This window comes from Pithys albifrons, chromosome Z (genome assembly GCF_047495875.1).
Source record: "Pithys albifrons albifrons isolate INPA30051 chromosome Z, PitAlb_v1, whole genome shotgun sequence".
In the NCBI taxonomy this organism is placed as follows: domain Eukaryota; kingdom Metazoa; phylum Chordata; class Aves; order Passeriformes; family Thamnophilidae; genus Pithys; species Pithys albifrons.
In genome coordinates this window covers 775,010-790,989 of record NC_092497.1, presented here as the reverse complement: position 1 = coordinate 790,989, position 15,980 = coordinate 775,010, and the positions used below count along the sequence as shown (strand labels likewise).

The window sequence follows — 15,980 nt, the reverse complement described above, 5'->3', positions numbered from 1 at the left end:
GGCATAAAAATTCCAATTAAGATGGAAAATTAATATTTGTAATAAGTATTTCCTTCTTGGGGGGTGAAGGGGAGAGGGAAAACATCCCATAAAATAAACAGGGAATAACATTTCAATCCCAACCTGCAGGAAAACAAAGGTAGGAATTTTTAATAATATTTATAAAAAAAAAAAAAAAAGGTTTGGAAGACTCAGGAATTCCTTGGAAGTTCAAGATTTTTTTGAAAATCTGCTGTGATTTGGGAGGGAAGTGGGAACTGAGTAAGTGAAGTTAATTCTATCCAAGGAATTCTTTTGTGGGAATGGTGATCCCAAAGAAAACCAAGATTGGACTTTCAGTTCACCTTTGAGACTCTGAGCAAACATTTCCCAGGGAGTTTTCCAGCGGAGTCAGGAAGTTCCAGTGCAACAAAACCTTTGGAATAACAAACTGCAACTTGGCAAAAGTCAGGAATTTTATTTACAAATCCAAGGAGGAGGGGGAGGACACCAGGAACACATTCCAGCTGAATGCAAGGATTTATTGGGAATGGCAGAAAATCAAACCGAGTCTCTGGGGATGGTCAAGCAGTTTTCCAGGAGTCGAGAGAAAAGTGGGAATCTTGGATTGGGATAAGGCCTTCCAGTGGCTTTGCTTCCTAGTGGCTCTCTCCTTTTTTGCCAACTACCTGGAAAAGGGGAAAAAAAAAGGAAGTTTAAAAGCTGGGCAGGGGTTTTTTTGGTTCCATAATCCAAGGGCAGCTCCGTTGGCAGGGAGGGAATCCCTGGCCCTGTCCTGGATGTCCAGGAGCTCACAAGAAGGGGCTGTGCCCACTGCCCTGGGGAGCCTGGCAGTGCCAACCACCCCCTGGGGGAAGGACCTTTCCCTGGGATCCCACTTGACCCTGCCCTGGGGAGCCTGGGCAGTGCCCACCACTCCATGGGGGAAGGACCTTTCCCTGGGATCCAACCCAACCCTGCCCTGGAGAGCCTGGCAGTGCCAACCACCCTCTGGGGGAAGGACCTTTCCCTGGGATCCCACCTGACCCTGCCCTGGGGAGCCTGGGCAGTGCCCACCACTCCCTGGGTGAAGGACCTTTCCCTGGGATCCAACCCAACCCTGCCCTGGGGAGCCTGGCAGTGCCCACCACTCCATGGGGGAAGGACCTTTCCCTGGGATCCAACCCAACCCTGCCCTGGGGAGCCTGGCAGTGCCAACCCTGGGGGAAGGACCTTTCCCTGGGATCCCACCTGACCCTGCCCTGAGGAGCCTGGGCAGTGCCCACCACTCCATGGGGGAAGGACCTTTCCCTGGGATCCCACCTGACCCTGCCCTGGGGAGCCTGGGCAGTGCCAACCCTGGGGGAAGGACCTTTCCCTGGGATCCAACCCAACCCTGCCCTGGGGAGCCTGGCAGTGCCAATCACCCATCTGGGGGAAGGACCTTTCCCTGGGATCCAACCCAACCCTGCCCTGGGGAGCCTGGCAGTGCCAACCCTGGGGGAAGGACCTTTCCCTGGGATCCCACCTGACCCTGCCCTGGGGAGCCTGGCAGTGCCAACCACTCCATGGGGGAAGGACCTTTCCCTGGGATCCAACCCAACCCTGCCCTGGGGAGCCTGGCAGTGCCAACCATCCATCTGGGGGAAGGACCTTTCCCTGGGATCCCACCTGACCCTGCCCTGGGGAGCCTGGCAGTGCCCACCACTCCCTGGGGGAAGAGCCTCTTTGTAAGATCCAACCCAACCCTGCCCTGGCACAGCCATTCCCTGTGCCCTGTCCCTGCCCTGTCCCAGCTCCAGCCATACCCTGTGCCCTGTCCCTGCCCTGTCCCAGCTCCAACCATGCCCTGTGCCCTGTCCCAGCTCCAGCCCTTCCCTGTGCCCTGTCCCAGCTCCAGCCATTCCCTGTGCCCTGTCCCTGCCCTGTCCCAGCTCCAGCCATTCCCTGTGCCCTGTCCCAGCTCCAGCCATTCCCTGTGCCCTGTATCAGCTCCAGCCATTCCCTGTGCCCTGTCCCAGCTCCAGCCATTCCCTGTGCCATGTCCCAGCTCCAGCCATGCCCTGTGCCCTGTCCCAGCTCCAGCCATGCCCTGGGTGCTGTCCCAGCTCCAGCCATTCCCTGTGCCCTGTCCCAGCTCCAGCCATTCCCTGTGCCCTGTCCCAGCTCCAGCCATGCCCTGTGCCCTGTCCCAGCTCCAGCCATGCCCTGTGCCCTGTCCCAGCTCCAGCCATTCCCTGTGCCCTGTCCCTGCCCTGTCCCAGCTCCAGCCATTCCCTGGGCCCTGTCCCAGCTCCAGCCATTCCCTGGGCCCTGTCCCTGCCCTGTCCCAGCTCCAGCCATTCCCTGGGCCCTGTCCCAGCTCCAGCCATTCCCTGGGCCCTGTCCCTGCCCTGTCCCAGCTCCAGCCATTCCCTGGGCCCTGTCCCTGCCCTGTCCCAGCTCCAGCCATGCCCTGTGCCCTGTCCCAGCTCCAGCCATCCCCTGGGCCCTGTCCCTGCCCTGTCCCAGCTCCAGCCATGCCCTGTGCCCTGTCCCTGCTCCAGCCATTCCCTGTGCCCTGTCCCAGCTCCAGCCATGCCCTGTGCCCTGTCCCAGCTCCAGCCATGCCCTGTGCCCTGTCCCAGCTCCAGCCATTCCCTGGGCCCTGTCCCAGCTCCAGCCATGCCCTGTGCCCCGTCCCAGCTCCAGCCATTCCCTGTGCCCTGTCCCTGCCCTGTCCCAGCTCCAGCCATGCCCTGTGCCCTGTCCCTGCTCCAGCCATGCCCTGTGCCCTGACCCAGCTCCAGCCATTCCCTGTGCCCTGTCCCAGCTCCAGCCATGCCCTGTGCCCTGTCCCAGCTCCAGCCATGCCCTGTGCCCTGTCCCAGCTCCAGCCATGCCCTGGGTGCTGTCCCTGGTCCCACAGGGCAGAGCTCAGTGCCTGCCCCTCCTGTGCCCCTGCCCAGGGAGTCGTAGATAGAGGGATAGACAGGGAATAGGGAGATTAGAGATAGATGGGGAGGAGGGACAGAGAGAGAGAGAGAGGGATAGAGAGAGAGAGAGAGGGATAGAGAGAGAGAGAGAGAGAGAGAGAGAGGGATAGAGAGATAGCTAATAGATGGATAGAGTGACACAGTGATAGTGATGGATAGAGTGATAGATACATAGACAGACTGATAGACAGACTGATACACAGATACAGAGATAGATAATAGATAGCTAATAGATACATGGATGGATAGATGGATGGAGGGATGGAGGGATGACAGGTGGATTGGTAGAAAGATGGATGATAGATGCAATAATAGATGGCTACACAGTTAGATGATAGATAATAGAAAAATATAGAGAGGTAGATAATAGAGGGTAGATAGAGTGATAGATAGAGTGATAGATCAATAGATAGAGTGATAGAGTGATAGAGTGATAGAGATAGATAGCTAGATAGATAGATAGAGTGATAGATAGAGTGATTGATAGATAGAGTGATAGAGTGATAGAGTGATAGAGTGATAGAGTGATAGAGCGATAGAGCGATAGAGCGATAGAGCGATAGAGTGATAGAGCGATAGAGTGATAGAGTGATAGAGTGATAGAGTGATAGAGTGATAGATAGAGTGATAGAGTGATAGAGTGATAGAGCGATAGAGCGATAGAGCGATAGAGCGATAGAGTGATAGAGCGATAGAGTGATAGAGTGATAGAGTGATAGAGTGATTGAGCGATAGAGTGATAGAGCGATAGAGTGATAGAGTGATAGAGTGATAGAGTGATAGAGTGATTGATAGAGTGATAGAGTGATAGATAGAGTGATAGAGTGATAGAGTGATAGAGCGATAGAGCGATAGAGCGATAGAGCGATAGAGTGATAGAGCGATAGAGTGATAGAGCGATAGAGTGATAGAGCGATAGAGTGATAGAGTGATTGAGCGATAGAGTGATAGAGTGATAGAGTGATAGAGCGATAGAGCGATAGAGTGATAGAGTGATAGAGTGATAGAGTGATAGAGTGATAGAGTGATTGATAGAGTGATAGAGTGATAGAGTGATAGAGTGATAGAGCGATAGAGCGATAGAGCGATAGAGTGATAGAGTGATTGAGTGATTGAGTGATTGATAGAGTGATAGAGTGATAGAGTGATAGAGTGATAGAGCGATAGAGCGATAGAGCGATAGAGTGATAGAGTGATTGAGTGATTGAGTGATTGATAGAGTGATAGAGTGATAGAGTGATAGAGTGATAGAGTGATAGAGTGATAGAGTGATAGATAGAGTGATAGAGTGATAGAGTGATAGAGTGATTGAGTGATAGATAGAGTGATAGCGATAGAGTGATAGAGCGATAGAGCGATAGAGTGACAGAGTGATAGAGTGATAGATAGTGGTAGAGTGATAGAGTGATAGAGTGAGTGATAGAGTGATAGAGTGATAGAGTGATAGAGTGAGTGATAGAGTGATAGAGTGATAGAGTGATGAGTGATAGAGTGATAGAGTGATAGAGCGATAGAGTGATAGAGTGATAGAGTGATGAGTGATAGAGTGATAGAGTGATTGAGTGATTGAGTGATTGAGTGATTGATAGAGTGATAGAGTGATAGAGTGATAGAGTGATAGAGTGATAGAGTGATAGAGTGATAGAGTGATAGATAGTGGTAGAGTGATAGAGTGATAGAGTGAGTGATAGAGTGATAGAGTGATGAGTGATAGAGTGATTGAGTGATAGAGTGATAGAGCGATAGAGTGATAGAGCGATAGAGTGATAGAGCGATAGAGTGATAGAGCGATAGAGTGATAGAGTGATTGAGCGATAGAGTGATAGAGTGATAGAGTGATAGAGCGATAGAGCGATAGAGTGATAGAGTGATAGAGTGATAGAGTGATAGAGTGATAGAGTGATTGATAGAGTGATAGAGTGATAGAGTGATAGAGTGATAGAGCGATAGAGTGATAGAGTGATAGAGTGATAGAGTGATAGAGTGATTGAGTGATTGATAGAGTGATAGAGTGATAGAGTGATAGAGTGATAGAGTGATAGAGTGATTGAGTGATTGAGTGATTGAGTGATTGAGTGATTGATTGATAGAGTGATAGAGTGATAGAGTGATAGAGTGATAGAGTGATAGATAGAGTGATAGAGTGATAGAGTGATAGAGTGATAGAGTGATAGAGTGATTGAGTGATAGATAGAGTGATAGTGATAGAGTGATAGAGTGATAGAGTGATTGAGTGATAGATAGTGGTAGAGTGATAGAGTGATAGAGTGAGTGATAGAGTGATAGAGTGATAGAGTGATAGAGTGAGTGATAGAGTGATAGAGTGATAGAGTGATAGAGTGAGTGATAGAGTGATAGAGTGATAGAGTGATAGAGTGATAGAGTGATAGAGTGATAGAGTGATTGAGCGATAGAGTGATAGAGTGATAGAGCGATAGAGTGATAGAGTGATAGAGTGATGAGTGATAGAGTGATAGAGTGATAGAGTGATAGAGTGATGAGTGATGAGTGATGAGTGATAGAGTGATAGAGTGATAGAGTGATAGAGTGATTGATAGAGTGATTGATAGAGTGATAGAGTGATAGAGTGATGAGTGATGAGTGATAGAGTGATAGAGTGATTGATAGAGTGATTGAGTGATAGAGTGATAGAGTGATAGAGTGATAGAGTGATAGAGTGATAGAGTGATAGAGTGATAGAGTGATAGAGTGATAGAGTGATTGATAGAGTGATTGATAGAGTGATAGATAGAGTGATAGATAGACAATGTGAGGGAAGAATAAAATCAGGGAAAAATCAGGTAACAATGTGAGGGAAGAATAAAATCAGGGAAAAATCAGGTAAAAATTCCAAGCTGACAATGTGAGGGAAGAATAAAATCAGGGAAAAATCAGGGAAAAATCAGGGAAAAATCAGGCAAAAATCAGGCAAAAATCAGGCAAAAATCAGGCAAAAATCAGGCAAAAATCAGGCAAAAATTCCAACCTGACAATGTGAGGGAAGAACAAAATCAGGGAAAAATCAGGGAAAAATTCCAACCTGACAATGTGAGGGAAGAACAAAATCAGGGAAAAATCAGGGAAAAATTCCAACCTGACAATGTGAGGGAAGAATAAAATCAGGGAAAAATCAGGGAAAAATTCCAACCTGACAATGTGAGGGAAGAATAAAATCAGGGAAAAATCAGGGAAAAATTCCAACCTGACAATGTGAGGGAAGAATAAAATCAGGGAAAAATCAGGGAAAAATTCCAACCTGACAATGTGAGGGAAGAATAAAATCAGGGAAAAATCAGGGAAAAATTCCAACCTGACAATGTGAGGGAAGAATAAAATCAGGGAAAAATCAGGGAAAAATTCCAACCTGACAATGTGAGGGAAGAATAAAATCAGGGAAAAATCAGGGAAAAATCAGGGGAAAATCAGGGAAAAATCAGGGAAAAATCAGGGAAAAATCAGGGAAAAATCAGGGAAAAATCAGGGAAAAATCAGGGAAAAATCAGGGAAAAATCAGGGGAAAATCAGGGGAAAATCAGGGGAAAATCAGGGGAAAATCAGGTAAAAATCAGGTAAAAATCAGGTAAAAGTCAGGGAAAAATCAGGGAAACATCAGGGAAAAATTCCAAGCTGACAATGTGAGGGAAGAATAAAATCAGGGAAAAATCCAGTTAATTCAGTTAAAAAAAAAAGAATCCAGTTAAACTTGTCACGGAGCAGAATTGGTGCTCCCAAACTCTTCACACACAGATCAGGCAAAGAAATCAGGAAAAGGAAGGAAAAGCAGAGTTAAAAGATTAAGGATTAGGGGTTAGGAAGGATGGAACACCAACAAACTGTTCTGTACCGGTCGGAGGCAGAGAGGGACAAGTGGCCCATGTGGATTATCTGGAAATCCAGCACATGGACATGGATATTTTGGCATCTCTGCCCATCCCACCCCTCCCTCCCACAGCAAATTGGTCGATTAAACCCTCAGGGAGGTCCCTTCTTTCCTTCCTTTCCATTCCATTCCTGGTACAGCATTCCCAGCAGCTCCACAAAAACCCTCAGCCCAGGCTGGGCTGGGAAAGGACTCCCTGGGGTGAGCCCAGAGTGGCAAGTTCAGGCTCCAAAGGGGCAGAATTTGGGCAAGTGAAGGGGTTGAGGAATGATTTGGGGAAGGGAAAAGCAGGGCTGGGATTGTGGGAAGGGAAGGGAAGGGAAGGGAAGGGAAGGGAAGGGAAGGGAAGGGAAGGGAAGGGAAGGGAAGGGAAGGGAAGGGAAGGGAAGGGAAGGGAAGGGAAGGGAAGGGAAGGGAAGGGAAGGGAAGGGAAGGGAAGGGAAGGGAAGGGAAGGGAAGGGAAGGGAAGGGAAGGGAAGGGAAGGGAAGGGAAGGGAAGGGAAGGGAAGGGAAGGGAAGGGAAGGGAAGGGAAGGGAAGGGAAGGGAAGGGAAGGGAAGGGAAGGGAAGGGAAGGGAAGGGAAGGGAAGGGAAGGGAAGGGAAGGGAAGGGAAGGGAAGGGAAGGGAAGGGAAGGGAAGGGAAGGTCTGGGAAGGGAAGGTTTGGGAAGGGAAGAGAAGGTTTGGGAAGGTTTGGGAAGGTTTGGGAAGGTTTGGGAAGGTTTGGGAAGGGAAGGTTTGGGAAGGTTTGGGAAGGTTTGGGAAGGTTTGGGAAGAGAAGGTTTGGGAAGGTTTGGGAAGGTTTGGGAAGGTTTGGGAAGGTTTGGGAAGGTTTGGGAAGGGAAGGTTTGGGAAGGTTTGGGAAGGTTTGGGAAGGTTTGGGAAGGTTTGGGAAGGGAAGGTTTGGGAAGGTTTGGGAAGGTTTGGGAAGGTTTGGGAAGGTTTGGGAAGGTTTGGGAAGGTTTGGGAAGGGAAGGTTTGGGAAGGTTTGGGAAGGTTTGGGAAGGTTTGGGAAGGGAAGGTTTGGGAAGGTTTGGGAAGGGAAGGTTTGGGAAGGTTTGGGAAGGTTTGGGAAGGTTTGGGAAGGTTTGGGAAGGGAAGGTTTGGGAAGGTTTGGGAAGGTTTGGGAAGGTTTGGGAAGGTTTGGGAAGGTTTGGGAAGGTTTGGGAAGGTTTGGGAAGGTTTGGGAAGGTTTGGGAAGGGAAGGTTTGGGAAGGGAAGGTTTGGGAAGGTTTGGGAAGGTTTGGGAAGGGAAGGTTTGGGAAGGTTTGGGAAGGTTTGGGAAGGGAAGGGAAGGTTTGGGAAGGTTTGGTTTGGGAAGGTTTGGTTTGGGAAGGTTTGGTTTGGGAAGGTTTGGTTTGGGAAGGGAAGGTTTGGTTTGGGAAGGGAAGGTTTGGGAAGGGAAGGGAAGGTTTGGGAAGGTTTGGGAAGGTTTGGGAAGGGAAGGTTTGGGAAGGTTTGGGAAGGTTTGGGAAGGTTTGGGAAGGGAAGGGAAGGGAAGGGAAGGGAAGGGAAGGGAAGGTTTGGGAAGAGAAGGTTTGGGAAGGGAAGGGAAGGGAAGGGAAGGGAAGGGAAGGGAAGGGAAGGGAAGGGAAGGGAAGGGAAGGGAAGGGAAGGGAAGGGAAGGGAAGGGAAGGGAAGGGAAGGGAAGGGAAGGGAAGGGAAGGGAAGGGAAGGGAAGGGAAGGGAAGGGAAGGGAAGGGGTTGGAAGGGAAGGGAAGGGAAGGGAAGGTTTGGGAAGGGTTGGGAAGGTTTGGGAAGGTTTGGGAAGAGAAGGTTTGGGAAGGTTTGGGAAGGTTTGGGAAGGTTTGGGAAGGGAAGGTTTGGGAAGGTTTGGGAAGGTTTGGGAAGGGAAGGTTTGGGAAGGTTTGGGAAGGTTTGGGAAGGTTTGGGAAGGTTTGGGAAGGGAAGGTTTGGGAAGGTTTGGGAAGGTTTGGGAAGGGAAGGTTTGGGAAGGGAAGGTTTGGGAAGGGAAGGTTTGGGAAGGGAAGGTTTGGGAAGAGAAGGTTTGGGAAGGGAAGGTTTGGGAAGGGAAGGTTTGGGAAGGGAAGGTTTGGGAAGGGAAGGTTTGGGAAGGTTTGGGAAGGTTTGGGAAGGTTTGGGAAGGTTTGGGAAGGGAAGGTTTGGGAAGGGAAGGTTTGGGAAGGGAAGGTTTGGGAAGGTTTGGGAAGGTTTGGGAAGGTTTGGGAAGGTTTGGGAAGGTTTGGGAAGGGAAGGGAAGGGAAGGGAAGGGAAGGGAAGGGAAGGGAAGGGAAGGGAAGGGAAGGGAAGGGAAGGGAAGGGAAGGGAAGGGAAGGGAAGGGAAGGGAAGGGAAGGGAAGGGAAGGGAAGGGAAGGGAAGGGAAGGGAAGGGAAGGGAAGGGAAGGGAAGGGAAGGGAAGGGAAGGGAAGGGAAGGGAAGGGAAGGGAAGGGAAGGCAAGGGAAGGCAAGGGAAGGCAAGGGAAGGCAAGGGAAGGCAAGGGAAGGCAAGGGAAGGCAAGGGAAGGCAAGGGAAGGCAAGGGAAGGCAAGGGAAGGCAAGGGAAGGCAAGGGAAGGCAAGGGAAGGCAAGGGAAGGCAAGGGAAGGGCCAGGCCACACCAATCCCATCATTACTCTGGAATTCCTTCAGCCTTTTTAGTTCTTTGGGAATGGGGAGTTAAGCTGGCAAACAAACAAAAGGAGAGTTACAAGACCCGGAGCAGCAGCAAAAAGGTGTGAAAAGGTGGAGTTAAAACAAGCAGGTCTGAAAGGAAGGAATTCATTCCAGAGGGGGAAAAATATCCCCCAACCTCTCAATATTTATCTGTGGCTCTTCCCACTACTCTCCATGGCCTTTTTTCCCTTTTCCAGCACTCTAAAGACTTCCCTGCTGCTCCAACTGCACATCCAGGAAGGGAAATAGGGATGTTGTCCAAGGACTGAGGATCAGCCAGGTCATTCCTGCCCATCCCAACATTCCCAGCACAATTCCAAGGGTTCTGTATCCACAATCCAGCCCTGCTCCTGCATTCCTGACCTTCCATCCCAACATTCCCAGCACAATTCCAAGGGTTCTGTATCCACAATCCAGCCCTGCTCCTGCATTCCTGACCTTCCATCCCAACATTCCCAGCACAATTCCAGAGGTTCTGTGCCCACAATCCAGCCCTGCTCCTGCATTCCTGACTCTCCATTCCCATCCCAACATTCCCAGCACAATTCCAGAGGTTCTGTGCCCACAATCCAGCCCTGCTCCTGCATTTCTGACCCTCCATTCCCATCCCAACATTCCCAGCACAATTCCAGAGGTTCTGTGCCCACAATCCAGCCCTGCTCCTCCATTCCTGACCCTCCATTCCCATCCCAACATTCCCAGCACAATTCCAGGAGTTCTGTGCCCATAATCCAGCCCTGCTCCTCCATTCCTTACCCTCTATCCCAACATTCCCAGCACAATTCCAGAGGTTCTGTGCCCACAATCCAGCCCTGCTCCTGCATTCCTGACCCTCCATTCCCATCCCAACATTCCCAGCACAATTCCAGGAGTTCTGTGTCCACAATCCAGCCCTGCTCCTCCATTCCTGACCCTCCATTCCCATCCCAACATTCCCAGCACAATTCCAGGGGTTCTTTGCCCACAATCCAGCCCTGCTCCTGCATTCCCATCCCAACATTCCCAGCACAATTCCAGAGGTTCTGTGCCCACAATCCAGCCCTGCTCCTGCATTCCTGACCCTCCATTCCCATCCCAGCACAATTCCAAGGGTTCTGTATCCACAATCCAGCCCTGCTCCTGCATTCCTGACCTTCCATCCCAACATTCCCAGCACAATTCCAGAGGTTCTGTGCCCACAATCCAGCCCTGCTCCTGCATTTCTGACCCTCCATTCCCATCCCAACATTCCCAGCACAATTCCAGGAGTTCTGTGCCCACAATCCAGCCCTGCTCCTGCATTCCTGACCTTCCATCCCAACATTCCCAGCACAATTCCAGGAGTTCTGTGCCCACAATCCAGCCCTGCTCCTGCATTCCTGACCTTCCATCCCAACATTCCCAGCACAATTCCAGGGGTTCTGTGCCCACAATCCAGCCCTGCTCCTGCATTCCCATCCCAACATTCCCAGCACAATTCCAGGGGTTCTGTATCCACAATCCAGCCCTGCTCTTGCATTCCCATCCCAACATTCCCAGCACAATTCCAGGAGTTCTGTGCCCACAATCCAGCCCTGCTCCTGCATTCCTGACCCTCTATCCCAACATTCCCAGCACAATTCCAAGGGTTCTGTATCCACAATCCAGCCCTGCTCCTCCATTCCTGACCCTCTATCCCAACATTCCCAGCACAATTCCAGGAGTTCTGTGCCCACAATCCAGCCCTGCTCCTCCATTCCTTACCCTCTATCCCAACATTCCCAGCACAATTCCAAGGGTTCTGTATCCACAATCCAGCCCTGCTCCTGCATTCCCATCCCAACATTCCCAGCACAATTCCAAGGGTTCTGTATCCACAATCCAGCCCTGCTCCTGCATTCCCATCCCAACATTCCCAGCACAATTCCAGGAGTTCTGTGCCCACAATCCAGCCCTGCTCCTGCATTCCTGACCTTCCATCCCAACATTCCCAGCACAATTCCAGAGGTTCTGTGCCCACAATCCAGCCCTGCTCTTGCATTCCCATCCCAACATTCCCAGCACAATTCCAGGGGTTCTGTGCCCACAATCCAGCCCTGCTCCTGCATTCCCACCCCACCATTCCCAGCACAATTCCAGGAGTTCTGTGCCCACAATCCAGCCCTGCTCTTGCATTCCCATCCCAACATTCCCAGCACAATTCCAGGAGTTCTGTGCCCACAATCCAGCCCTGCTCCTGCATTCCCACCCCAACATTCCCAGCACAATTCCAGGAGTTCTGTGCCCACAATCCAGCCCTGACCCTCCATTCCTGACCCTCCATTCCCATCCCAGCACAATTCCAGGGGTTCTGTGCCCACAATCCAGCCCTGCTCCTCCATTCCTGACCTTCCATCCCAACATTCCCAGCACAATTCCAGAGGTTCTGTGCCCACAATCCAGCCCTGCTCCTGCATTCCCATCCCAACATTCCCAGCACAATTCCAGAGGTTCTGTGCCCACAATCCAGCCCTGCTCCTGCATTCCCATCCCAACATTCCCAGCACAATTCCAGGGGTTCCTTTCCCACAAACATTTCCCTTCCTCCAAACTTTAAGAGCCACAGGAACAATAAAATGGAATCCCCCAAATCAACAGTTTGGGGAGGACGAGGAAGGTCCAGAACCTGCACCGGGTTAATTTGAGCCCAATTAGAACAACTTTTAATGACTTTGAAGAGGCAGCAAAACCCATTAAATTTATCCACCAACAGTCTGAGGTTAAGCTGAAATTTGGCTGTTCCAAATGAGTGGTTTGACCTTCAGAAATTCCAGGTTATTTGCAGCAGAAATCAGGAGGTTGCAGCCAAAGGAGACTCATTTTTAAAGCAGTTTCTTTGAAAAGAAGATTTTTTTTCCCGTCGGAAGTTTTAAAAAAAAGGGGAGTCCCAAAATCAATATATAATAAAAAAAACCCACGTTGGTTTTGGTGTGGAGAACTTGCCAACCCTTTTAAGTTTTCCTCCAGAGGTTGTTGTCAGATGTTTTTGGAACAAAGTTCCCAGGCCCCAAAGTTTGTCAGAAATGGGTGTGGGAGGGGAAACTCACTCGTTTGAAGTCGTTCATGTTGGTGGCCTGCACTGGAGTGCCAATAAATGTGAAATATGTGATTCTGGTGGTCTCTTCATCCCCATGGTTGGACTGGACAAACAACTGCACAGGGAAGAAAGGTAGAAAAGGGGGAGTTAAAGAGCCCAGCCAGCAGTTGATAGAGAAAAATTAACCAGGAACACTTTTCTCCCAATTATGGACAGCTCTGACACTTCCTGGAGTTCCTGTCCCTAATTTAAATTATCATACAGAGAGTTGGGGTTGGAAACCACACCCAGCTGGGATTTCCCAGCTGCCACTTCCCCCCTGAGAAGCAGAAAATCATGGGATGAACTGGGTTGGAAGAGACCTCTGAGAGCATCAAATCCAACCCTTGGTCCAACCCCACTGTGGGCACTCAGTGCCACATCCAGTGTCACCTTAAACACCTCCAGGGGTGGAGAATCCACCACCAGTTGATCCCAGGGCATTCAGTGCCACATCCAGTGTCACCTTAAACACCTCCAGGGGTGGAGAATCCACCACCAGTTGATCCCAGGGCATTCAGTGCCACATCCAGTGTCACCTTAAACACCTCCAGGGATGGAGAATCCACCACCAGTTGATCCCAGGGCACTCAGTGCCACTTCCAGTCCCAACTCAAACACGTCCAGGGGTGGAGAATCCACTTGATCCAACCCCACCGGGACTGGATGTGGCACTCAGTGCCATAGGATCAACTGGTGGTGGATTCTCCACCCCTGGAGGTGTTGAAGGTGACACTGGAAGTGGCACTGAATGCCCTGGGATCAACTGGTGGTGGATTCTCCACCCCTGGAGGTGTTTAAGGTGACACTGAATGTGGCACTGAGTGCCCACAGTGGGGTTGGATCCAGGGTTGGATTTGATGCTCTCAGAGGTCTCTTCCAACCCAGTTCATTCCATAATTCATGATCTGTGAAACCTCCACGGGTGGAGAATCCCCCACCACTTGATCCAACCCCATTGTGGGCACTCAGTGCCACATTCACTGTCACCTTAAACACCTCCAGGGGTGGAGAATCCACTTGATCCAACCCCACTGGGACTGGATGTGGCACTGAGTGCCCTGGGATCAACTGGTGGTGGATTCTCCATCCCTGGAGGTTTTAAAGCTCATGGAGTCATGGGATGAACTGGATTGGAAGAGACCTCTGAGAGCATCAAATCCAACCCTTGGTCCAACCCCACTGTGGGCGCTCAGTGCCACATTCAGTGTCACCTTAAATACCTCCAGGGGTGGAGAATCCACCACCTCTTGATCCCAGGGCACTCAGTGCCACTTCCAGTGACACCTCAAACACCTCCAGGGATGGAGAATCCACCACCAGTTGATCCCAGGGCACTCAGTGCCACTTCCAGTCCCAACTCAAACACGTCCAGGGGTGGAGAATCCACTTGATCCAACCCCACTGGGACTGGATGTGGCACTGAGTGCCATGGGATCAAGTGGTGGTGGATTCTCCATCCCTGGAGGTTTCACAGATCATGAAATATGGAATGAACTGGGTTGGAAGAGACCTCTGAGATCATCAAATCCAACCCTTGGTCCAACCCCACTGTGGGAACTCAGTGCCACATCCAGTGTCACCTCAAACACCTCCAGGGATGGAGAATCCACCACCTCCTAATCCAACCCCAGTAATGAGACTCAAAGGCCACTCTCAGTGACACTCTGGACCCTGAGGGGACTCTCAGTGACACTCTGGACCCCGAGGGCACTCACAGTGACACTCTGGACCCCGAGGGCACTCTCAGTGACACTCTGGACCCTGAGGGCACTCACAGGGACATTCTGGACCCTGAGGGCACTCACAGTGACACTCTGGACCCTGAGGGCACTCACAGTGACATTCTGGACCCCGAGGGCACTCACAGGGACACTCTGGACCCTGAGGGCACTCACAGGGACACTCTGGACCCCGAGGGCACTCACAGGGACACTCTGGACCCTGAGGGCACTCACAGTGACACTCTGGACCCCGAGGGCACTCACAGTGACACTCTGGACACTCTGGACCCCCGGGAGGGCACTCACAGTGACACTCTGGTGACACTCTGGACCCTGAGGGCACTCACAGTGACACTCTGGACCCCGAGGGCACTCTCAGTGACACTCTGGACCCTGATGTCACTCACAGTGACACTCTGGACCCTGAGGGCACTCACAGGGACACTCTGGACCCCGAGGGCACTCTCAGTGACACTCTGGACCCTGATGTCACTCACAGTGACACTCTGGACCCCGAGGGCACTCACAGTGACACTGTGGACCCTGAGGACACTCTCAGTGACACTCTGGACCCCCAGGGCACTCACAGTGACACTCTGGACCCCGAGGGCACTCACAGTGACACTCTGGACCCCTGAGGGGACTCTCTGTGACACTCTGGACCCCCAGGGCACTCACAGTGACAGTCTGGACCCTGAGGGCACTCTCAGTGACACTCTGGACCCTGAGGGTACTCACAGTGACACTCTGGACCCTGAGGACACTCACAGTGACACTCTGGACCCTGAGGACACTCACAGTGACACTCTGGACCCTGAGGACACTCACAGTGACACTCTGGACCCTGAGGGGACTCTCAGTGACACTCTGGACACTCTGGACCCCCGGGAGGGCACTCACAGTGACACTGTGGACACTCTGGACCCCCAGGGCACTCACAGTGACACTCTGGACCCCTGAGGGGACTCTCAGTGACACTCTGGACCCTGAGGGCACTCACAGTGACACTGTGGACACTCTGGACCCTGAGGGCACTCACAGTGACACTCTGGACCCTGAGGACACTCACAGTGACACTCTGGACCCTGAGGGCACTCTCAGTGACACTCTGGACACTCTGGACCCCCAGGAGGGCACTCACAGTGACACTGTGGACACTCTGGACCCCCAGGGCACTCACAGTGACACTCTGGACCCCGAGGGCACTCACAGTGACACTCTGGACCCCGGGGGCACTCACAGGGACACTCTGGACCCTGAGGGCACTCACAGGGACACTCTGGACCCTGAGGGCACTCACAGTGACACTCTGGACCCTGAGGACACTCACAGTGACACTCTGGACCCTGAGGGCACTCTCAGTGACACTCTGGACCCCTGAGGGGACTCACAGGGACACTGTGGACACTCTGGACCCCGGGGGCACTCACAGTGACACTCTGGACCCCTGAGGGGACTCACAGTGACACTCTGGACCCCCAGGGCACTCACAGTGACACTCTGGACCCTGAGGGGACTCTCAGTGACACTCTGGACCCTGAGGGCACTCACAGGGACACTCTGGACCGTGAGGAGACTCACAGTGACACTCTGGACCCTGAGGGGACTCTCAGTGACACTCTGGACCCCTGAGGGCACTCACAGTGACACTCTGGACCCTGAGGGCACTCACAGTGACACTCTGGACCCTGAGGGCACTCACAGGGACACTCTGGAC

At 51.7% G+C, this 15,980-nt stretch overlaps 1 protein-coding gene across 1 annotated transcript in view; it reads right to left on the bottom strand.

Moving 5' to 3' along the window:
• Window positions 1-437: 437 nt before the first annotated feature.
• The window catches only part of TXNL1 (thioredoxin like 1), a 39,562-nt gene continuing 24,019 nt past the window's right edge, over window positions 438-15,980 (bottom strand). The window contains exons 7-8 of the mRNA XM_071580894.1: window positions 12,511-12,615; window positions 438-668 (exon numbers count right to left, since the gene is read on the bottom strand). Of these exons, the coding sequence (XP_071436995.1) occupies window positions 639-668; window positions 12,511-12,615 (135 nt within the window). The 3' untranslated portion in view covers window positions 438-638. The remainder of the gene's footprint in view (window positions 669-12,510; window positions 12,616-15,980) is intronic.